Here is a 23,503-nt window from a genome sequence, read left to right as displayed (position 1 = left end):
CTGAAGGTGAGCACCACCACACAGGCCTCTGCAGCCTTGTCTTACCCCCATCCCTCACCCCCAGGATAGCTGCAGGGGCCATAGGCTTTGGCGTCCAGAGCAAATTGAGCAGACAGGTCCTCTACACCAGAGAGAGATTCTCTGGATACACATGCACCTTCACCGGTCCCTTTCTCTCTCTGCCCCATCACTGTGTTCTCATCAGGCCGGATACCCCCACCATGCTCAGGTGGGGCAAGGGTCCCAGTCCACCCTTGGGCAGAGCCCTGCACAGGCATGGGGGCGGTGCCCGACAAACCCTGGTCCATCCTGAGATCCAGGTAAGCAGAGACACCTGCAGATGCGTCCCCAGTGCTCTGGAGCCAGGATGTCTCTGGGGCAACATTCAGTGTCATTCGTGTCTACGTGGCTAAGCCGTAGACCCCAGGGATTCAACTAAGTGGTAATCTAAGAGTTTCAGGAAAGGTTGAAGGGAGTCAGCTTACCTCCCTAACAGAGAAGACCCCCCCGGGGTGGGTGGGCCTCCAAAAATCTCCTAGTATGTGTACAAATGTCCACCTGTCTTCACCTCTTTGAGCCCTAATGGACACAGTGGGCTGGAAGGCTGGAGTATGGGGACCCCACCCCTTCCCCAGCACAGCGAGCTTCAGCCTGGTCCATTTTTTAGATCATGGTGGGGGTCCATGTAAGTTATTCTTTTAATTAAGCATTTCCTGCTAAAAATAAAGTCTGCAAACCATTGATAGAGCCAACCCTTATCAGTGCCCAGAAGGAGGCACTGAGGTGGAGGGAGGAGAAGGCCCGGCTGGTCGGCTGGTCCAGGACGCTACACCAGCCGCCAGCCCCCAGCCTCCTGTGTGGCTGTCCTGTCCACCACGTGGGGATAGAGCTGGCCTGCACTGCAGGCAGGGGTGGGACTGAGACTTGGCAGGGAGCCCCCTGCAGCCATGCCTGGCAGTCAGCACCTCTCCCTGCAGCCATGCCTGGCAGCCGGCTCCTCTCCCTGCATCCATCCCTGGCAGGCAGCCCCAGCTCTGTCATCAATCACCCAGGGTGGAAGGAGCCTCTCTCCTGAAGATTCCAGAACAATCTGCTTCCACTGTTCCCTTTCCTTCTCATGAAGTGGGGGAGGGGTCTGGGCACAGGGAACCAGTGGCCTCTTTCTCTGACCCACTGTGACTCAGGATGGGGATCCTGGTCCTTTTCCTGAGGCTGAGCTCCGGCACTCACCCCAGTCATGCATCTGGGACCCTCAGGGGGACGGTTGGCTCTGGTGACCATGAGGACTTGGGGGATGCTGCCTGCCTTCTGCAGTGAGGTGGAGCTGGGCTAGAAGACAGGTCAACCCCGCACCAGAGAACCCAGGCCCTCGGGAGCCCCTAGCACTCACACCCTGTGGGTTCCGCCCTCTCTTCCATGGAATCCAGTGGAGGGCGGCCCTCAGAACTGGCTTGGGTCACCGGGCTTGAGCCAGGGAACAGCACAGTCTGGGGACAGCAGAAGCAGCTAGGCTGGTCTACCAGGGCAGGTCTAAGGAGTGGAGAATTCTGCCTTGCCCCAACCGAGGTCCGCCCTCAGCTTCTGGGAGGTGCTCTCCGAGCCCTCGGGATATCCAGCCCAGTAGGAGTGCCTTTGTTTCCCCTGGGGCCTCGAGCACACCAGGCAGTGACCATGCACTTCTGGGTGGGGGTCTTCAGGTCAGTATCAGTTGACTCCAAAAAGGGCTGGAGACTGAGGTCAGCTGCTTGCACAGTCAATCAATCCAAGAATCACGCTCTGTGATGGGGCCACGGAGCCCCAGTAAAGACTCAGGACAGGGGCGCCCCGTCAGCGTGCTCCGTACGTGCTGACCTCACGTTGATGCCTGGAGGGCACACTGTGCTGACTCCACACCTGGACAGGGAAGCATCTTGTGCGGTGTGTCCTGAACTCTACGCTGCACCCCTCCCCCAGCTGCTCCTTTCCCTGAGTGCGAGTTCTGAGCATCGTTCAGGTGACTAATAGGACTTGAGGGTGGTCTTGGGGACCACAGACTTGCCACTGGTGTCAGAGTGAGGGCGTCTTGGGTGGACGGTTCCCTCCAACCTATACCCGAGGAGCCCTGGGCCTTGTCCCCCTAGACACCCATGTTGGAGAGCCCTAGACGTGTGGGGGCCTGGGACCACCCACGCCCTCCTCTGAATGCAAACGACTGTGCTCTCAGGATGGGGAAGGAGGGTGAGGGCGTCTAGGAGCAACCCACTGAGCACCGGCCACTGCCCTCTGGTTTCCCTCGCTGGAGAGCCTCTGGGGCAGGCGCTGGGGTGAAACCCTACCTCACCCACCTCCCAGGGCCACACTGCGGTCACCTTTGGGGGCTGGCCTGCGGCTCCGCCTCCGCCCAGTGGCCGGGCTCAGCTTCAGGGCCATCTGCACAGACCTTGAACTTCAAGCAGAATCAAAGGGTTTTTAGAGTTTGGGTAAAAAAATCTCGTGATTTTTTTTTTCAAATAGTTTGGGCTTGGCAAGTCCCAAGCTGTAGTGTGCCAAGCGCTCCTTCCTCCTATAATTTAAAGAAGAAAAAAAAAAACAAAAAACAAAACCACTGTACATTTCAAGGGAAACGGCCTGTGCACCACCGATCCTGCCACAGCCATCGCAATCATGGCAATCACGGCTTAAAGAATCTGCTCCGTGTCTGGCAGATTCCCGGGGCCTCCTCCCCAGCTTGGTGACTTCCTATTTATCTTACTTTTGTCTGTCAACGAGGTGCTACCCCTGCAGGGAGTGAGAAGCCAGCCCAGGCCACAGGTGGCCAGGTGGGGCTTGCCAAGAACCCCTCCCCAGGGGAGGTGACCAGGATGCCGGGCCACACACCCCAGCCTGTGCAGGGATCCTAGGCTCTGAGGCCTGCCCTCTACCCTGCTGTCCATGGCAGAGATCAGGAATCTGACAGCCAATTGCCTGAACCACCCCCCCCCGCCCCCCGCTGCCCAGTGTGCAGGACAGACACAGACCAGCCAACGCCCCACACACATCCAAAAGGCCCAGGCAGGCTCTGCTCAGTATTTTGGGGGCACATAGAGAGGGCTGCCGACTGCTGTGGGGGCCAAGGAGGGAGCATGAAGAAGACTTGGGGTCACAGCCAATGCCGGACTGAGTCCTGCCTCGTGAGAAGTCCCCTGGAAAATGTACTGAGGGTTGAAGGATAAAGGATGGTCTCCTCCATGGGCAGACACCAAGCATTGGAGCTCCAGAGGGACCAAGAACCCTGGCTGGGCTCCCAGGACAGGCAGCAGGAGCCCCAAGACACATGGCCAGGAGCTTATAGAACTCCTCCCTGAGGCCCCACATCCTGCATTAGCGTGTTTTCTGTGGCCTTCAGTGGAGGATGGGACTGGTCCTTGCAGGGCCCCGTACCATCTACAGATGGGCCCCACATCCTCGTGTCACGACCAGCCACCAAGCCTATTTACAGGCCCAGGAGCCAAGCGTCCACAATGTTGAGCAGTGATTCCTGCGCAGACTAGGGGGTGAGCTTGCTCATACCCTCCATGTGCCCCATCATGCAGATCTACCCAGGGAGCAGAAGCCTGTCAGGCACAGAGAGCCCCCAAAACTGTGCCCAGAGGGGCACCCAGGCCTCCCAAGGGGCCATCTCTGTCATCCAGCCTTACACAGTGACCCACTGTCTAAAGATGGGGGAGGAGGGACGGCAGGCCCCGGGGAAGGAGCCCTCCTCCTCAGCAGGTAGAGGGTGTGGAAGCCTACATGGAGACCCCCCTACCCATTTCCAGGTCACCCTGGGAAAGCCCAGGCCACCAGGTTCCCTGAGGCAACACGGTACTGTCAGAACATGCGTGATGCTGAAGGAGTCTAAGAGGCCATGGGAAGCCTAGAGGGAGGATGGGACGCCGCCGGCTCCACAGAGAACTTGCCAGACGGTGGACATACAGCCCCGACAGCCGGCCATAATAGGGACATGGGCACTGGCCCCACAGACCAAGGACATGGAAGCCCCCCAAGCAGAAGTCAGCCAGACGGTCAGAACTGAAGGACTTGGAGGCTGACTGTAGCAAACCACAGCAAGGATGCTGTTAAAGATGTTTCCATTTCAAGTCGGGCTTAACCCTGGAGCGCGGGATGGTTCAGCGTCAGCAGCTCTAGGAATACAATCCATGACAGTGAGAGGAGAAAAGAGAAATACAATAATCAAAGCAGAAGTGGAAAAACTCCATGTCCTTCCCCACTAAAATTTTAAAAACAAACATCTTAGCAAGGAAAGTGTAGAAGTGAATTTCTCTAACTTGATAAAGATTTTTTCTAGAAACCTTCAGCCAACATCATGATGAGTGGTAAAACTTTAAAAAGAAGTCAGTAGGAAAAAAACAAGTGTCTTCATGATTGTCAGTATTTTAAAACATTGCATCATCCACCAATATTTTACTGGAGATTTCAGGCGAGATCATAATATGTTTTAAAAAAAGAAAGAAAAGAGAAATATTTGGAAATTAAAAGGTCAAGTTCCGGCTAATTGTAGGCACTACCAAGAAATCAGAAGACAGTCAACTGAATTCCTATTAAAACTAGTCAGATAATTGGGACACCCAGCTGGCTAAGTCCACAGAGTGAGGGTCTCCTGATCTTGGGGCCGTGAGTTCGAGCCCCATGGTGGGCATGGAGCCAACTTAAAACACAGAAAAGAACTGAATTAGTTGGGTGTTCTAGTCAGATTGTGAGTCAGATTGGAAGATCAGTGTTCCACAGTCACCACCTATCTTGAACACAGCAATGACCCATGGAAATACGTTGTCAAAAATACTGTTCCTAACAGTCAAAAACGTCTAAAAATAAATCCAAAAATTTAAGTCTAGATGAGGAAAAGTATAAAACTTTACTGAAAATCAATAAAAAAGTGAATAAAAAGAGAAATTTGAAATACATTGAATTCTCAATTTTGAGGGGGGAAAAAATCGGTTCTCCTAAGCACTTATCTACCAATTCAGGGCAATTCCCATCTGTTATTCGTGGGATTTGACGTGTTGAAGCCAAAGTTCTTGTGGAGGACAATATTTGAATGAATAGGCAAGAAATTTTCAAAGCTAAGAAATATACGTCCTGTAAAAACTACCATGTTCAAGTCAGCATGGCCTCTGCCCAGAGAGAAATATACAGAGAAATCCAAGGATAAGAGCCCAGAAATAGATCTGTGTATGTTGGGAGCTATTTACTGGCTTATCACCCGTGGAGGAATGGGGAGGAGGGAGGTCTGCAGCATGGATTGCAGGCAAGAGCTCGATCTTTAATCCACAGAGAGCTCCTCCGGATCAATAAGACAAAGACCAACGATGAAGGGGGAAATGGCAGCATGCTTGCACAGACAGGCCATGGGCTGAAGGAGACACGCTCTACTCCTCCATCCTCAGTATCTGCTGAGAGTACTATCCCACATCCCATAGCTCAGCGGACATGTTTCGGAGCATCTGTCCTGTAGAAAGAGTGACGTGTGCTCACAGAAAGCCCCCGGTGCCGCTTTAATGTCATTTTTTCAAAATAACAACACTCTAGAGCAGAGGCGTGGATTCACCAAGGGAGAATGCAGCCATTTTGCAGAATGTAAGCAATGCATTGCAAATACCAAGGTGATCCACAGGTACAAATGCTGAAGGATCACAAGGACTTTGGGTATAGTTAAAAAAAAAAAAAAAGAAAGAAAGAAAGAAAGCTGCCCAACAGTCCAACAGTATGCCTGCTCAGCCCAAACAGATGTGCCCACGTAAAAACCCAGAGAAAGTTCTAGAAGGTCACATCTGCTGTGTTAACCTCAATCACACTGGAGGGAGGCTATGAATTGAAAGCATGAACAGGGACTTTCTGTCTTTATTGTTCATATATTTCTGAATTCAGAATTTTGTTTGAACAATCACATAGTCATGCACTATTAGAGTTTGGAGTTTTGTTGGGGCTTTTTTTAGGTTTTTAGAAAACTTTAAATGCTGGTGTGTTGGTCACACAAACCAGATGTGGCTGAGAGCAGCCATCTTCGGCCACTTTCACCTCCTCCTCCTCTAGCGCCGCCCCCTCTCCAATCAGGGCTGCTGCCAGTGGTCCCTGTCCCAGCTGATGGGACAGCCCCACTACGGGTCCAGTCAGGCGTGTCAACATGGAAGCGCCGGGGTTCCAAGTGCTCCTTCTAATCAGTACATGTGGCATCACTGCAGGCCCCCAGGGTCGCTCCGGGTGTTTCTGAGCACTACAGGGGGGCATGGCCAGCAGGTGAGGCCTCTGTGTGTTTCGCATCTCATGATTACCTTACAGTGCCCAATTCCAGATGGCCTGAGGGTGCAGCTGGAGAATCAGACACTTGTCGAGAATAGCTCCTTCTGGAAAATCTGCAGACAAGGTAGGAAGGAACTTCAGGCCAGAGGAAGTGGGCCTGGGGCTGGGGGTCTTCCTGAGGCAATGAGAGTAGCAGAAAGCACACCGTCAGGTGACCCACTTCTCTGTTAGAAGCTGGACACGTCTGCGCTTCCCACTCGAGCCTCATTCTGAACCCGGCCTTGAGGGTGTGTCTCACCCACTTAAGAGAGAGGCTCTGGGGGGCCAGTCACTGGCAGTCTTCCTGGTAGACACAAATCCTGGGGCCGGGCTGTTGGGTCTGGACAGGGCATGGGGCAAATATCCAGGTAGGGATGCTGCCCTTGGGTGCTGCCAGCCTGGGCAAAAGGGACTGTCCCCTTGCCCCAGGCCCTACTGGGAGTTCTGAGCTCAGGAGCCAGAGGTGGGGACAGGGAAGGGGCTTGGTGGGTGCAGCCACACTCCCTCATGGCCCCGCCTGGGCTGGGCAGCTGGCTTGCAGGGGAGGTGAACAGAGTAATTGACACCTAGGCCAGTTCCTCTCCACATTCCTGGTCTGCTGTATGTGGCCCACGACCTCTCTGAGCTGGTGAGAAATGGGATGGGTGCGCATGGGGAAGCCTCTGTGGCAATTTGACACTGGAAGGACGTGGATCTTGTACACTGCAAAGGTAGCAATCCATTGGACGTGGATGGGAAACCAAAAGCAGAGCCCAGAACCCCTGGCCCTCGACTGAGTTTGAGAAGCTCAGCTCTTCCCAGGGAACTTCCTCTCCCCCCATCCCAACCATGCCCACCAGAGGCTCCTGCTATCCCTGCAACCCCAGGCTTCCTGGGACAGACTCCAGCGTCCCAGTGACAAGTGCAATTCGACCAGGGCCTGAAGCTGCAGTGGGGAACCCTGACAGGCTGCTCTGAGTCCCAGACTGTCCGCGTTCTGGAACGCACACATTGGGACCTCGGCAAGAATGTGGGTGTCCCACCCGGCTTCAAGACTTCAATTTACACTCAGGACAGCCCAGCTTTGTTCTGCTTTGTTTTGTTATTGAAGTAAAATCCACATAAAGTGAAATTAACCATTTGAAAATGTTCATGCACTGAGCTCATTTGAAGTATTGTATGATCACCCCTGGGGTTGCCTGGGGGCCTCCATCGTTACGTGTCTACCTTAGGCTCAGGTCATGATCTCAGGGTCCTGGGATCAATCCCCGAATCGGGCTCCTGCTCAGCAAGGAGACTGCCTCTCCCTCTTCTCCCTGCCCATGCTGTCTCTCTCTCCAGTAAATTTAAAAAGAGAAAACAAAAACAAAAACATTTTCATCCCCCAAGAAAGAAGCCCCTTACCTATTTGGGGTTACTTCTTGCCTCCCTGTCCCCCTAGCTCAGGGCCTCGCTCAGCTGCTTCCCATGTCTGTGGGCTGCCTCGCTCCGGACCTTTCCTATAAGTGGAACGCAGGACGTGGCTTTTGTGTCTGGTTTCCTTCACGGAGCCTAATGATTTCAGGATTCGTTCATGCCGCTGTGTGTGTCAGAACCTTAGCCCTTTTTGTGGCTGAATAATACTCTGTTGTGTGGGTGGGTCACACTTTGCTTATCTTTTCATTAGTCAATGGGCATGTGCTTGTTTCCAGTTTTGACTACTGTGACTAAGGCTGCTGTGAACATTCGTGCACCAGTTTTTGTCTGAGTACCTGGTTTCCATTCTTTCATTTAGACACGCAGGAGCAGAATGGCTAGATCCAATGATCAGTCTATGCTTTCCTTTTCGAGGAACTGCCAAACTGTTTCGCACGGCAGCTGCCCCATTTCCCATTCCCGTCAGCAGGGCACAAGGGTGCCAGACCCCCCCCCCACCCTGGCCAACACTATTTTCCACCTGATCCCAGCCATCCTAGTGGGGATGATGGGCATCTCACTGGAGCCCGGAGTTGCATTTCCCTGGTGACTGATGACATGGAGCCTCTTTTCATGCGTTTTGGCCATTTACATATTTTCTTTGGAAAAATGTCTGCTCTAGTCCTCTGCCCATTTTTCAGAGGGTTGTTTGACCTTCTGTTGCAAAGCCAGAAGAGTCCATTCTAGATCCTGAATATGAAATCTTTCTCAGGGTTGTGATCTGCAAACATTTTCTCCCGCGTGTGAACTGTCTTTGCATTCTCTCCCTGCCCGGAAATTTTTAACGCTGACAGTCCAATGTATCTAGCCTTTTCTTGGCTGCCTGGGCTCTGGTGTTGTAGCTAAGAAACTGTCGCCAAGTCCAAGGCCGCAAAGATTCCCCCAGGGTTTTCTTCCGGGAGTTTTTATAATTTTGGCTCTTCTGTGCAGGTCCCTCTGATCTATCTCGAGCTCATTTTTGTGTGTGGTGTGAGGTAGGGACCCAGCACCATCCGTTGAAGGAACGAGTCTTCCTCTCGTTGGACGGTCTTGGCCCCCTTGTCAAAAAGCAGTTGACCATCAATGTATCAGGCCTTGTTTCCGACTTTCCATTCTCGTCCCTTGGTCTAGAGATTTCCTTCTAGGCAGGTATCAGGCTGTTTCAACTTGCTTCGTAGCAATGCAGTAAGTTTTTAAATTGGGAAGTGTCAGCCCCTTGGTTTTGTTGGGGTTTTTTTGGCCAATCAGGGAACAACTGACCATTTTTGTGCCCATTTTTCCTATAAAAACATGAAGACAGAGGCAGCAGGAGACCACATGTGGTGCCCAGGTGGCTCAGCCAGGCGCCCACATGCTGGAGGTAGTGATGGGGTGGGCTCTGGGGAGGCTAAGGGCTGTGTCTTCAGGGTCAGGGGCTGCTGGAGGCCCTGCCCCTGCCCCGGCTCCACCCTCCCCTGGCTGAACCCCCCCCACCCCGCAGCATGCCTCCTCAGAAAGCCCCCACCTGCCAGAGAGCCCCCTAATATCCCTGCAAGGCCAGCACCCTGAGAGGTTCCTGGGCCAAGGCTGAGGGCACAGGGGGGTGCGGGGCAGCACCCCAGCTCCCTCCTCCAGTTCCTGTCCCTCCCTAGCTAGACCAGCCTCAGCCCTCAAATCAGCCCTGGGGAGCCCTTTGATCAAGGGCCCTCAGGAAGGCTGAGCTGCCCTGTCTGTCCCCTTCTCTGGAACAGCTTTGCCAGACCCTCACTGAAAGGTAAGCGTCAAGAGTCACTGCCATGGGCTGCCTCTGGGGAAGGGCCACCCTCCCCCCAGCACCTGCTCCTCCCCAGCAAAAGTGGACCAGAACTGACCAGGGACTGGGGACGTGGGTTGAGCTGACCCCACGGTCCACTTTCCGGCGGCAGGCTGTGCTCACTGGCCTCTTCCCTAGCTCCTCAGCTGTGTCTGGTTCTGGCTCCCTGCCTCCTTTATCCATGGAGACATCCCTGCTGTCCTTGGGGGCCCCCAACTTCCCTCAACCACTTGGCCAGACCATCCCCACCCTCTCCCCTGCCTCTGAGGCCAGTAGCCTGGCCCTATCTTAAAAAGACCACCCCATCCCACAGGCCTCAGGGGTCCCACTTCCCCGCTTCAGCCCTGTGTCGCTGGGGTGGGCTGGCAGGTCAGCATCAGATGCCCCCTCCCACCAGCAGGATTTTACTGCTGTACAGATACACACACAGGCAGACCCAGCACTTCCCCTCAACCTGCCACAGGGGGCTGGAACCTTCTCTCAGCTCCACTTGTCAGTGTCTCGCCCCAGGGTCCATCTCAGGACTTGGCCTCACCTGTGCCAAGGTGGCAAGATCTTCCTCGTCTGGCAGGGCCCCTCTCCAAAGAAGGGTCTTCGCTGTGAGCCCCCAGATTTCCTCCCCACACCCCAGCCCTGCCCTGTGCCAGCCAGCCTCCTACAGTGCAGGCTATTCTGAGCCTCGTGGGGCCCAAGATGGGCCTGGGTCCTCCTCAGGTCCTCCTCCCTGCCCCTGCTCAGGAATTACCAGCAAGGCCCTGGGAGCCACAGCCATCTGCTCCTCCCCGCCCGCCCCTGTGGCTCCTGGCCCTTTGTGGGGGACGGAGACAGGACCTTACTGCTATCTGCTCCTCCAGGACTGGCTGACTCCCACCTGGACTCCCTCACGCTCTCTGGCAGCCTCCCTAGGGAAGACCCTGGGACAACAGCCCTGTATCCCAGGGCCCCTTCATCAGGAGCAGCAAAGTTCAGGAAGGGAGGTTGGTTCCTTGAGCACAGCTCAGTGGCCACATGGCCTCGTGGAGTCACCAAGTCTCTCGTGTTTCGGCATCCAGGCCCACGAGGTGACCACAGGTCCCACACCTACAGGATCTCAAAGCACTTGGGGCTGACCACATGAGGTCATGTCCTTGGACACCGTGGAGAGCGGTGGGACACTCTGCAGGTGCCGAGGCACCGGACTTCCCGCCAGACCCAGATGCTGCTGGACATCCCTGAGGCCAACAGCAGGGGGTACACAGCTGCCACTGACATCTGTCACACGCCCAGCACCCGGGAGCATCTGGCCAGACCCAGCTCACCCAGTTTTAAACAATGGTACGACTCCCGAAGAACAAGTTAGTAGCTTGTTTTAGATGCTGATTTGTTCCTTTTTAAAAATGACAAGCGGAAACCAGGCCCTCCTCCGGCCTCGAGGTGGACCCCTGGCTGCCATAGTATGGGCAGGACCGGGCCCGGTGCCTGGGCCGCCCTGTGTTCAGCCAGCTCATCCAGAGGGAAGTCCTTCCCTGGGCTTTCAGAGGGCACCTGGACACCACGCATGCCCTGGGAAGGGTGATAAAAGGACAGTGGGTGGCCTCACCCAGCAAAGAGTGACCCCCCTCCCGCCCCCAGTTTTCAGGAGCCACATCTGCAGGACACACAGCCCCTCAGCTCCCAACCTCTGCAGCTGGAGGCCACCTCTCAGGCCTGCCCTGAGATTGAGAGAAGGTTCTGGGGGTAATCCACACATGTCTGGAGAATGACGAAGAATTTGGTTTGGTTTAACGGACGGTCGGGCCAGCCATGAGGCCGGGAGCGGGCCAGACCTGATGCAGAGCCATACCAAGCTCCCCAGCTTTGCTCTGCAGGCGGGCTGTGATTGGAACTGGTCTGGCTGGCACACTGAGAAGCCACAGAGCCCAGGACAGCGGAGGTGTGTGGAGGGAAGCACTGGCAGCCCAGCAGGAAAGCAGCGAGCTTCTGAGGCCCAGGCGCCCAAGGGGGCCAGGCATACATGTCTGCGCCAGGCAAATGGGTGCTGTGTCCCAACATGTCAGCCTGCGCCTGGGCACCCCAGGACTGGGCTTCCCCCTTCCTCTAGGAGCCAGGGAGGGGAAGGCAGCCCAGGGAAGACCGCAACCAGCCCCAGGCCAGAGCTGAGTGTGTGGGCCTTGTCCTCCAGCTGGGTGTGTGCTCAGACCTGAGAAACCGCCCCCAGCAGCTCCTCCTTCAGGTGCGGCCAGCCGCCGCCCCATGTGAATGACCGAGCCTTGTTCCGCCATCGGCTTTCCCTTCCCTGGCCGTGGATAAGAGAGGCATGCCCAGACTTCTGGCAGATCAAAGGGCTTGCTGGGCCCAGCAGGCTGCCAGGGAGCCTTGCCTTGAAGTCCACTGCCCCAGCTGGGGTTTGGAGAGAGGCGGGGCTCGGTAAGGGTAGGACCACCTTTGCAGAATAATGGCACCCAGATTTTCTGCATCCTGCAAACTTCCCCCAGGTGCTGCCCCAAAGGGCCGCCTGCCAAACTTGGGAAGCAAGGGTGCTGTGCAGCTAAGACTCAGAGTTGAGCTTCTCTGGAGTACATACCAGGCCTAGGCTTAGTGGCGGGGGTTGGAGAGGAGGGGGTAGATGGGATAGGGCTTCTAGAGTCCCACTGATTGTCCAGCAGGGCCAGACCAAAGCCACATTTCAGAGACTGCACACTGAAGCCATCCCTGGGAGTCTTGGGCCCAGGTTCTTCCTAAGGACAAGAGAACAGTTCAATGAGCTGACATGAGAGACTCAAAGCATTTTTCCCAAATGCCACCATCCTGAGACGGGGCAGCAGAGGCCAGAGAGCAGCTCGCCTCCTGTCTCCAGGGTCCTACAGAGCCACTCAGAGCCTGCTAGCCTGAGCTTCTGTCCATCAGGGACTCCGAGTGCTGCTGCAGAAAGCCCTGCCTGGCCAAGCCTCACCCAGGCCCAGGGTCACACCTGTCCATCAGCCACACCCTGCGGTGCCCACTGCCTCCAGCAGGCTGTCCCTCCCCCAGTAGGGTCCCTAGCGTCCTGCAGAGCTACAGGACCCTGTGTCCTCTGCTCTGGCCCAGGACATCACACCACCTCCCAGAGCCCCCATTGATAGGGGTGCTCCAGCCCAGTCACCCCTGCCCTGTGCCCTCTGACCTCACACATCTTATCGCCAGCAGGACTCGGCCCTTGTCAGGGTACACAGGTAGCAGTAACATTCTGAGCAGGCACATGTGGATAGAAGCAACTTTTGACTGTTGGGTCTACTTGGAAACTTGCTTTTGGGTTACCAAAAGTCATCATGAGGCTCAACAGAGAAAAAACTCTGTTGCTTCTCAGTAGCACCACCAACGGGCTCATACCCCTAGGTCGAAATCGGGGGCCCCACGTACCCAGATCCTCCTGAGCAGAGGCAGGAAGCAGAGGGCAGAGGGACCCTGAGCTGCAACACGTGCCCTCCAGGACTCAGGCCGCTCCTCCAGAAGAGGAAATGTTGGGGAGCCCACAGGCACCCCACTGAGATGACCCTAAATGGCCCCTTTCTTCCCAGCTCCTCGCTTGGCAGCAGGGCCAATCCAGTGTCTGTCCCATGCCACTAACTCAAGGACCCAGGCAATTTTCGTTTTTATGAGTGGGCAAACAAATGGCCCACTCGAACCTTCCACCTTGCTGCCATACGTGTGCACCCACACGGCGGATAGGCCAACACCCCAAGCAGGAAGGGGTGGCCCCATCCCCGTGGCTGGGCCAAGGTACACACACAGCTCTGTCAGCCCTCACCCTCACCCCCAGGGATCCCCTGGCACACCCCCCTAATCCCCACTGCAGCTCCTGCCCGGCCAACGGAGGCCGTGGTAACGGCATGGGGGTGCTGGCGAACAGGGTGACATGGACCTGGCAGGCTCAGGTGGTCCCTCCCCAGTGACCCAGACCTGGTCACCATGCCCCCAGCTGCTTGTGCCAAGCTGTGCCCAGGCCTGGCTGATGGGCGTCCCTCATCTGGCAGGAAGGATGGTCCACTGAGGCAGCCTGGGTCTTGGGAACAGGAGCTCTTGGCCGGCACGTGAGGCAGCTGCTCCGAGCAGATGACCCGGGCTGGAGCTCAGGTCTGTAAAACCCAAGTACGCCCCTTGGTGGGGGGAGGGAGGCAAGGAAGGCTCTGTGGGCCAGACAACTGGACAGAAAGATGGCAAGGGATTCCAGGGTGCAGCCAGGACCTCCCCCGCAACATGCCCCCGCAGCCCCCGTCCCCACATCGGCAGCCTTCAGGAGAGCCACCTCCAGCAGTGACTGCCTAGCAGCCACATGTCTACAACCAACTTGCCGGCTGCCCCCTGTGCTCGGCTTCCCTGTTCCTTATCATCAATGCTCTCCAGCAAGTGCGGCCCCCTCAGAGCCAGGAGGACCACCCCACCTAAGGACCTCCTGGCCACGTGCCATCCCCACAGAAAGGCCCCGTCACAGCTCCTCCCCTTGCCTGCCCCCCCCCCCAGCCGGAAGCCCTTCTCGAGGGGATGGAGCTGTGCCACACCTTGGAGGTGCCCCAGCCGGGCCATCCTGGAAACCTGCCACAGAAGCATAGCCCGGGGACCTTCTGGCTACCCTGCTGTCTGAAGACCCAGCAATACCCTGGACACCAACCCCACCCTGAGGAATTTCCCAGTCTGGCTGGATTAAGAGGTGGCAACAGTGATCACCAAAACAAGACAGGAAGACCCTCCAGGAGGCTGAAGCCTCAGTCCTGGCTCCCGCCAGACCTGGAAGCATATGGCCATGGCCAGAGGTGAGCTCCTATAGACAGGCCCTGGGCCAGTGCTCCTAACCCTCCCACGGGTGGCCTCCGCCAGGCAGGCATGTGGTGTGGCAGGGAGAGGTGTCCAGGCGGCTGTGCCAGGCGTGGGCAAGGAGTAAGCCTGTGTGTATGTGCGCGCTGTTGGGGGAGTGGGGGCTCTATGAGTCACCAACATGATGAGGCAGCAGGTGCGTGGGGAGGGCAGGAGGTCTGTATACTTGGGTTGGGTCCGCACAGCCTCCCTCCATACAATGACTCAGTGTCTCTGGGTGAAGGGAGCAGCCTTCTCTGGGAGGTGGGGCAGGAGACCCCAGGTCCCTTCTGGGGCAGCTGAGTCAGTCCCTCAGGGAGGCAGGGGAGGGATGGCGGTCCACCGACCTTGCTCACAGCCCACCTGGCTGATGGCCTGCAGGCCAGGCAGGGAGGTGTGGGTGGCACCCCAGGGGCCTGCTCCCAGCAGGGAGGTCCAAGTCCAGGCACTCAGGGCCACGCTGCTGGTCATCTCAGGGTCCTCCTCAGGGGTACCACCAGGAGTGCCGGATTATTTGCTTTCCTCCCATGAACCAGGCATCCAGGTTCATGGCCTGGTGGTCTCTGAGGCCTTTGCCCTACATGGCAGTGGGAAAAGCAGGAGGCCAGGGGAGAGGCCCAGCAGCCCGGGAAGAAAGAAACAGAGAAGCCCTCCAGACACCAGCGCCCTGGTCTTCTTACCTCCCTCTTCACAGATTCCCCCCACCCAACCCCCGCATGCCCGGTTCCCTCTGCAGCTAGGGGCGCTGCCCACTCACTGCACCAGCTTGCACCGGGCCTGTCAACCCCACCAGCCTCGGGGAGCTCCCTGTCAAGCCCTCTGACCTGCACGCTCTCCTCACCTCCCAGGCTACCTGACCTGTTGTTGGCCGGAGAGGCTACCTGCCACCGCCCAACGCCCCAAGCCAATAGGGACGTTCTGCCTCGGTCACAATTGTTTCTCCGGGACCCACGCGGAGGGACCAAAAGCCCGCTGACAGTCTCCAATAACTAAGTCCTCGGCCGCCTGTCTGAAGGGCTGGGAAGGGTGGTGTCTGGCCTCCCAGCTAGTTTCCAAGGCACAGCCCCCCATCCGCCCCCACAAAAACCTCAGGTGCGAGCTGGAGCGGTGGGGGGGGCCGACTGCAGTGGACGTAGGGGGCGAGGGGCTGGTAAAGGGGTGCAGGCGAGGAGGGGGCGGCGCGCAAAGAAGAAGGAGGCGCGGCGGGAGGGGATGAGCGGGACGCGCAGCCAGGGCGCACGGAGGCAGGGCGAGAGCGAGGGAGGAGGAGACCGGAGGGAGGCCCAATTCGGCCGGGGGCGGGGAAGCCTCTGATAGGCGTGCGGGAGGCGTGACGTCATGTCCGGCGGGGGAAGCCCTGCCTCAGCGCCCCCGCCCCCGCCCTCAGAGTGGGGGGTGCCGCCGCCCGGGGCGCTGGACTGGGGGGACCCGCCCCCGGGGACCCCGCCACGGCCCGCGCTCTCCCCGGCGGCCCCGCCTCCCTCCGGCCGTCCGCAGCTTCCCGCGAGCCGGAGGGGCCCAGGGCCCGCGGAGCTGGAAGAGCGCCTGGCTGACTCCTCGTCGCGCCCCGCGCCGCGCCCGGCCGCGCAGCTCCCCGCCCCGCGCGCCCCGCCCCTACCCGCCCCGCCCCTGCTCTCCCCGCCCCACCCCGCCCCCTCCCCGGCTGCCGAGGGGCCGGGCCGCCCGCAGGGGAGGCGCCGAGCCGGGACTGCGCGCTCGCCCGCCGCTCTCTGTGCCGCCCGACCGAGCGGCCGGACCTCGCGCCCCGCGCGCCCCGCGCTGCCGGCTTTTGTTGTCGCCGCCTTCTCGGCCGCCGCCTCCTGCGGACCGCGAGCCGCACGCGCCGGGACCTTGGCTCTGCCCTTCGCCGGCGGGGGCTGCGCGGCCCCGGGCGGGATCCGAGAGAGGCGCGGGCGGGCGGGCGGGCGTGCGGCCGGGGCGCCCCGGCCCCGCCATGGAGCTGCGGGCCCGAGGTTGGTGGCTGCTTTGCGCGGCCGCCGCGCTGGCCGCCTGCGCCCGCGGGGACCCTGCCAGCAAGAGCCGGAGCTGCAGCGAAGTCCGCCAGATCTACGGCGCCAAGGGCTTCAGCCTAAGCGACGTGCCCCAGGCGGAGATCTCGGGTAAGTGAGGGCGCGGCCCGGGGGGCCCCGGACCCCGGCGTGTCTGGGGATTCTCCTGCGCACTCCTGCTCTCCCTTGGTCTGCCCTGCGCCCAGATCGCGCCGCCTTGTCTGCACCCCTCGGGCCCTCGCCTCCAAGTGCCGCCCGGGTCTCCTGCGCTCCGTTCGGCCGCCCTCCAGCCCCCAGCACGCACACCGGCCCCTTCCCCCGCTGAGCTGTCCTCGTGGGGCTGTGGGTCGGGCAGTCCCCGGCGGGGAGCGTTTTCCAGGGCCACCGCTAGAACTGGGCGTCTTCGGCCATTGGATCGGCCCTGCGCGGTGGCGGGGCGAGAGTCGGAGCCCCCGGGCGCACTGGGCTGGCTGCGGGGCTGGCTGTCCAGGCGCAGCTGACGGCGGTCTCGGGCTGGGGACTCCTAGTTGGCTGTTAGGGCCTCTCCGGGAGCCGCCTCCAGTGGGGCCTGAAGATTCCTGTGGGATCCCCAGCAGCGGCAGCCTAGCTGGGTTCAATTAGAGGTCCCCCATTCCTGGCGGGAGTGGGGCCCCTGAGAGGTGGAGTGCCAGCCCGGTGCCTGGGGTGGGGGGTGAGGCACGACCTCTGCCACCTAGAGCGGGAATGCCTGTAAACCCGGATTCCTGCCTGGGGAACTTGTGCTCGCTGGCCCGCTGGCTGGCGGGGCACTCTGGGCTGCCTCTGGCGGGGAGTCGAGCTGCAGGTGGTCGGCGCCTTGGATCCCGCCCAGGGGCCATGTCTTTTCTTTGTAAGAACATCGACCCTTCCAGGCATCCTCAGGCTTGCAGCTGCCCTCAGTCCTGCTCACCCTCTCCCTGTGAGCCTTTGAGGAGCTTTGGAGCCAGGGTATGTGCGGGTGGGGGGTGGAGTACAGTGTCCAAAGGACCACCCCGACCCCCGGGCTCCTCAAACTGCAAACGTGTGGGGAAGCGCACTGGGTCCTGTGTGGTGTGCCTGGAACCAGGGAGCAGCAGCAGAGCAGACCAGCATTCCTCCAGGGAGGGATTTCTCCCAAACTAGGGGCAGGCATGTTCAAGTAAGAGCTCTGCTCAAATGGTGACCCCGGGGGGACGAGGAATGACCACGGCTGCAGAAATTCTGAATGACAGAGGTGTGGAACATTGTGAGGCCCATGGCCCTGCCTCTCTGGGGAGTGGGAGAAAGGCAGCCGGGCTCTGGCCCCCTGACCCCCAGAAGGTCGGACACAGAGAGAGCTGCCTTGAGAGGTCCTTTGACATATCTGCCCATCCTCCAGTGTTCTGGAGAGCCCCCCCCCTCACAGGGACCCCAAAGCAGGCCATCTTGTGTCTCCCTCTACTGAGAGTTCCTGTTACTATCAGGACTGCCTCTCTGGTGGGACAGGTGGACATGCCTGGGTGCCTGGGGCCAGCTCGGGGCCCTCTGCCCACCACTGCCCCTCCTCCCGCACAAACAGGAACTTTTGCCTGGGTGTCCCTGGCCTTTCCGCTGGATCCTGCCCCATGCCTGGGTCTCAAGGTCCACTGAGCCACTGCTCCCACCAAGCCCCAGATCTTGGATGGAAGCCTTCCCCTGTGCCTCTCTTTCTTGTATCCACTGCCACTTGGCCATTGTGTCCTTAGGGACCATCCTAAACTTACTCGAATCCACAGGCCTCTGTCCTGGTTAGGCCGAGAGACAGAGTGTCAGTCTGGGCAGCTGCCAACGGCTGGGAGACAGTGGGGCAAACGGGATGCAGAGGTGGGGCTGGGCTGGGGCTGGGAGCTGGGTTTTGTTCCCCTTCAGTTGGACGCAGTGGAGTAGGGACCCGGGGCAATCAAAGTGCATCTCAGTCTGTGAGTGTGATGGGTGCACATGGGGTGCTGTCTGTCTGTCCAGCTGGAGGAGGATGGCAACTCAGCAGCTGTCTTAGCATCGTGCTGGTCAGGGCTCGAGTGCCGCCCTCCCTTGGGCCTGGAACGCTGGGGACTGCGGTCCGGGCAGGGTCACCGCCCTCCCTGCCAGGGCCCCTTTCTCCCGGCACCCCAAGCCTTCTCCATCCTAGGGCCAAGGGCTTCAGAGGAGCTCCTCTCCCTGACTCCCTGCAGCTAAAGCTCCCAAGAGCACTGCAACTCCAGAGGGCCCTACAGGGCCAGGCACTGAGATGAGTGCCAGCGCCACGTGGAGCAAAGGATACAGGGTGACCTCCCGGGGCAGCAGCAAGCCCTGTGTCCCCTCCTGTTGCGACTGGGCCTGGCCTCTGTGGGCCAGGCGCCCTCTGGTGGCCTGAGCCACATGGCCTCTCTGGGAGCCCTGGCCTTGGTCTCCTCTCCCAGGCGCCAGGCCACCAGCTCCCTGCCCTGGGGTTGCCACCTGGTGAAAACCCACCCTGATTCAGCAGGCGCAGATGGTGGGGGGGAGGGTGGGGAGGCAGGGAGGCAAGGAGAGGGCCCTAGGTCTTCGGGCTGTGTTTCCAGCCTCCGTTGGGGGACCAGAAATGTCAGTGAGCTTGTGAGAGTGGGGAATGTTGGGGCTCCCGGGTTTCCCAGGGCTCCCGTGTGGGACTTCCTGTGATGTTTTTGGGCGGCTGGGCCTGGCATTCGGTGATGACAGCTGTCGTCGTTTTACAGGGGAAGAAGTGGTCCTGGGGGTTTCGCAGCCCGGTAAGGCCACAGGGGAACCCTCCCTCTGGCCAGTGTGCTTCAGAGCCAGTGAGGGCCACTAGTCCAAGCCTGCCCAGGGCCCCTCTGCGGGTGTGGGGCTAACGCCGAGCCCCATGCTGGCTCACACAGGCATATAGGCCCACCGGTGCTGACCAGCTTGCTCCTGGTTCCCAGCTTGCTCCTGGCTCCTGGACATCTCTCAGCACCACTCTGGCCTCCCGACACTCGAGTGATGTCCTTTGCATGGCTCTGACCCTTCCTGGGCTGCTGGGGACAGGGACCACCTCTGTCTGTACACTTCTCTGCCATAGCCACAAAACCTGGCCCAGTTCCCGGCACTGGGGAGGTTCTCAGTCTGGGGACCCACCTGTGTCCTGCTCTCTGCGGAGCCATGCAGGGTGGGCTGGGGCTGACCAAGGGCCTTGGCAAAGCGGGAGGAGTCTAGGGATCCAGGACTGGAGGTTGGAGGCCAGAGGGGCCTGTCCATGCAATGAAAACCAGTTAGCTACCCCTCTGCCCTCCTGCCAGCAAGGGAGGCCTCCTACAGGAGGCCACAGCAGGGACCACACTTGGGCCCATCGACAGAAACCATGGCTTCTGTGTACCGGCTTTGACTGCGGGGGTGGCAAGGGATTCTAGGGGAGAGCCCTCAGAAGCCCCAGCCCTGCCCCCCACACCGCAGGGAGGGCCTTCCTGGCTGGGCCCAAGAGAACCCACCTAGCATCTGTCCCTGAGCTGGGGGCTGGGGGCTCTCCCAAGCCACCTGGCTCATGGCCTGAGTCTCCAGGCCGTCCTCGGCCCCCAGTTGTGCCGCCATTCTGGCCCTCCACTGTTCAAGGACCTGTGGTTTCATCATCCCCAGCTTTGAGACGGGGGCGAGGCACGTGGTGGGGAGGCCCAAGGGAGCCAGGATTCGCAAGGGCCACCCGCATGATGCAACGGTCTGAGCACCTTGCCGGACATGCTGCCGTGCTCCTGCGAGAGGAGGGACATCCTCCCCGGGCCTGGGTTCAGAAGGCAGTCCTGTTGCGCCAGCTTCCTGCCCCACTTGGCCTCTCTGCCTCTGCATCTTCATGCATGACAGAGTAACAATCACAAGCCCCCTGAAGGTCCCCAGGAGGGACGCTGGCCCCATGCACTGCCTGCTGGCCCTGGTGCATGTTCTGCCCCTCACCCCTGCCCCGAAATCTCTGCAGGCCCAGGCAGACCCCCTCAGTCAGCGGCGTCCAGTGCTTGAGAGCCCTTTTTAGGACCAAGACTCAGTGCACGTCTCTTCCCGCTTCTGTCTCCCTGATGTATCAGATGAGGACAGGTGTTCTTAGACCTGACTTACAGATGAGTAAAACAAGGCCCAGGGAAGCCACGTAACTTTGCTAAGCGCACGTAGGCCACTTGAGACAGGCCACTAGGGATGGCAACCCAGTCTGTTGACCCCAAAGCCTGTGGCATTCACTGCTGCCCAGTCCTGGGTTCCTGAGTTTTCTGGAGGTCTCAAGCCCTTTCAGTCCAGAGGCCAGGAATAGAAATCCCAGGCCAGGCCACCGCCAATCATCAGCTGCCTTTTCCTGATGCCTCTCTGGGGCCTGGCTCCATTTCTGAGGCCGGCTAGGAACCTGTGTGAGCTGAACTCCCCCTGAGCCTTTGGTCTGGCCTCCCTGTCTCCATCAGGACAGGGCTGTGGGTGAATCAGCCTTCCATGTAGCTGGGCTTTGTCCTCCGCCTGGTCCTCCGTGCCTGTCTGCTGAAGGCCAGCTCTTCAGTGGGCCTCGTGGTGTGCTGCTCCTGCCCTGATAACGAGGGCTGTTCCTAGGCACCAGGGCGTGAATCAGGTGACCCCTGGGCGGACACAGTGTGGCCCGACTGTGTCTTACTGGCCAGTGCAAGGAGCAGCCAGTATGTCCCCCGCACCACACTAGGCCGGGTCCCCCAGGAGTCACAGACAAATGCCTGATCCAGGGGCAAATGAGCCTAGGAGATGGGAGATGTTGGTCTGGTTCCATGCAGGCAGTAATAAAGGAACAGTGTAAGCCTGAACTGGAAGGCCTTTGGGGCCACAGAGGCCTCCTGGGAGAGGGACTGGGGACACACTGGCCTGGCAGCAGGCCGGGCGTCAGAGCCAGGAGGAGAGCCCAGTTGGCTGGTATGGGCGTGTCCAGGCCCGAGCTGGGATATCCACACCCACAGGCACAGGTGTCTGTCTAGCCGGCCCTGGACAGGAGACAGGCCAGGAGAGGGGCTCACCCCTGGCCACCAGGAATCAGGTCAGGCATGGGACCAGCATCCACCACTCTCAGGCCTGGACATGCCTGGGCAGCGAGAGGCTGGGCACCTCCCTCATAACCCAGAGTCTTCTTCCCAAGACCTGCTTTGGTGCAGTATAGTTTCACAGCAAGACATGAGTTTCCAGCCTGTGTCAGGGCCTAGAGGGACTGGACCCTGCCACCTAGTTCAGCCCTTGCCAGTCACTGTCTCCTTACTGGCGCCATCCCTGATCACGTGCAGCTGTCCGCACAGCCCTGTGGGGTCAGCTCACTGCCCACATCTAGGAGAAGAAACGGGCCCAGCAGCGGGAGGGCTCCAGCCCGAGGCCACCCACCCTGGAGCCTGCCTTCTCACTGACACAGTGGCTGGCCGCCTTTCTTGCTGCTGTTTGTCTAAGACAGGCCTGGGCAAGTGCCCTGAGCTGCAGGAAGTCTCCTGTGGGGGGTGGGGCGCACAGATTGGGGGATGTTTCCTCCCACCCCAGGCCTTATCCCGTCTTCGCAGGTAGTACTACTTCCCACACAGTAGCCAGGTGTGAGGTGAGGCCAGGCCTGGCCTCCCATCTGTGTCCTCTGCACTGTAGGGCAGGGTCCAGGCCACCAGCCTCCTCCACTGTCTTCAGAGGGTGGATGCCAGGAAGCTCTAGGTGGGAGAGTGCACATGTGCTCTCCCAGCAAGAATCCTAGAGTCCTAGGTGGGTCTAGGAGCCCCTGAGGCGGCCAGGTCAGCCTCATCCTATCCCCTTATCTGCCCGCGGCCTTGGGGTCACCTCCCAGGAGCTCCTGGCTGGCTCACCTTCCTGGCACACACCCTCCCACCAAGTGGGTCCTCCTGGTGCTCACCCATGGCACATGGCCGGCTCCGTCCTCTCCAGGGGTTTTGGCCCTGCCCCTCCACTTCCCTGGGCATCCCCCAGCCACCCACATTCTGGGGCTCTCCCTGCGGTGCTCCCCAAGTCTGGGCAGGTCTCAGCAGGAAATGATTACAGGCACCTCCCGTGTGCCAGGCCTGGGCTGGGTGCCGGGGGTCTGGGAGCGCACAGGCTTCCCAGGGCCATGCGAAGACCCACCGGCAGCTTACACTGCAGAAGGTTCTCTTCTGGCAGCTCGGAGGCTGGAAGCGCAGGATCCAGGTGCAGCAGGGCTGCCTCCTCCCACTGCCAAGAGGCAGAGTCTGCTCCGAGCTCTCCGGTCTTCTCTGGGGGTAGGCAGGCCATCCTTGGCATTGGTTTCTCCGCCAGTAGGTATCTGGCTTCCTCTTTGCATGCCTTCTCCTTGTGCGGCCTCCAGACTTCACCCTACAGAAGTGAAGACAGCAGTCAGCTTAGGGGCCCACCGACTCCCATGGTATCTTGTCTTAAGCAGTGATCTCTGCAAAGACTGCATACTCAGATGTGGGCACCATCCCATATCCTGCGGGTTAGGGGTATCAGGGGCCACGGTGTGGCCCATGGCTGCTGGTGGCCCCACACATCTGCTCCATGCTCTTAGGTGATCCTGGGCCCTGAGTGTGTTGTGACCATGGCCCCTCAGGAGAGGGCCATGCCTCCCACGTACCCATGTCTGCCACAGGCTCAGGGGCCCTGGTGACCCGGCAATGTGTCAGGCCAACTCCTGGACTGATCTGTACCCCTGCCCGCCCGCAAGCTTCTTGGGGCACATCCCTGGTATGGGAGCGCTTAGAGACCACGGGTCTGGGCCCTGACTGCCACCGGGTCTGTGGCTCGTCTCCTGGCCCTGTAACCTCAAATTCTCTATCCCAGTCAGGGCCGGGGGGGGGGGGGGGGGGGGGGCTCGCATTCTGACACTCAGTGCCAGAATGAGTTCCCAGCATGTGGCCTTTGTGTCATGGCCCAGAACCAGGGCGGGCAACAAAGGGGGCCAGCCTTTCCACCTTCGTGGGGTTGGGGGCACCTGGATGACATGGTTGTTACCCAGTGACACCAGTGTTCCTTGGGCAGGCTCGGGGTCCCCACCTGCATGCGGGAGGGCCCCCCAAGCAGGGGACAGAGCATTCAGGGCAGGTGAGCCCCCAGGTGGAATTCCAGAGGGAGGAAGTGGGGCCGAGGGGCCAGGAGGCCAAGCAGGGCTTGGAGCCGCAGGGAGGTGGAGGGCAGCCAGTCGCACGCAGCCATCTCCTGGTAAGGCAGCCCAGGCGCGCTGCTCATTTGCATTAAGTGC

At 59.6% G+C, this 23,503-nt stretch overlaps 1 protein-coding gene across 1 annotated transcript in view; it reads left to right on the top strand.

Annotated features, from left to right (window-relative positions):
- The first annotated feature begins 15,986 nt into the window (after positions 1 to 15,986).
- GPC1 (glypican 1) overlaps positions 15,987 to 23,503 on the top strand; it is a 28,802-nt gene continuing 21,285 nt past the window's right edge. Inside the window, exon 1 of the mRNA XM_082689768.1 lies at positions 15,987 to 16,431. Coding sequence (XP_082545894.1) covers positions 16,266 to 16,431 — 166 coding nt within the window. The 5' untranslated portion in view covers positions 15,987 to 16,265. The remainder of the gene's footprint in view (positions 16,432 to 23,503) is intronic.

This window comes from Mustela nivalis (assembly GCF_964662115.1).
Source record: "Mustela nivalis genome assembly, chromosome: 11".
Lineage (NCBI taxonomy): Eukaryota > Metazoa > Chordata > Mammalia > Carnivora > Mustelidae > Mustela > Mustela nivalis.
Note: the sequence above shows the minus strand (reverse complement) of the source record. Positions and strands in the feature narration are given on the sequence as shown.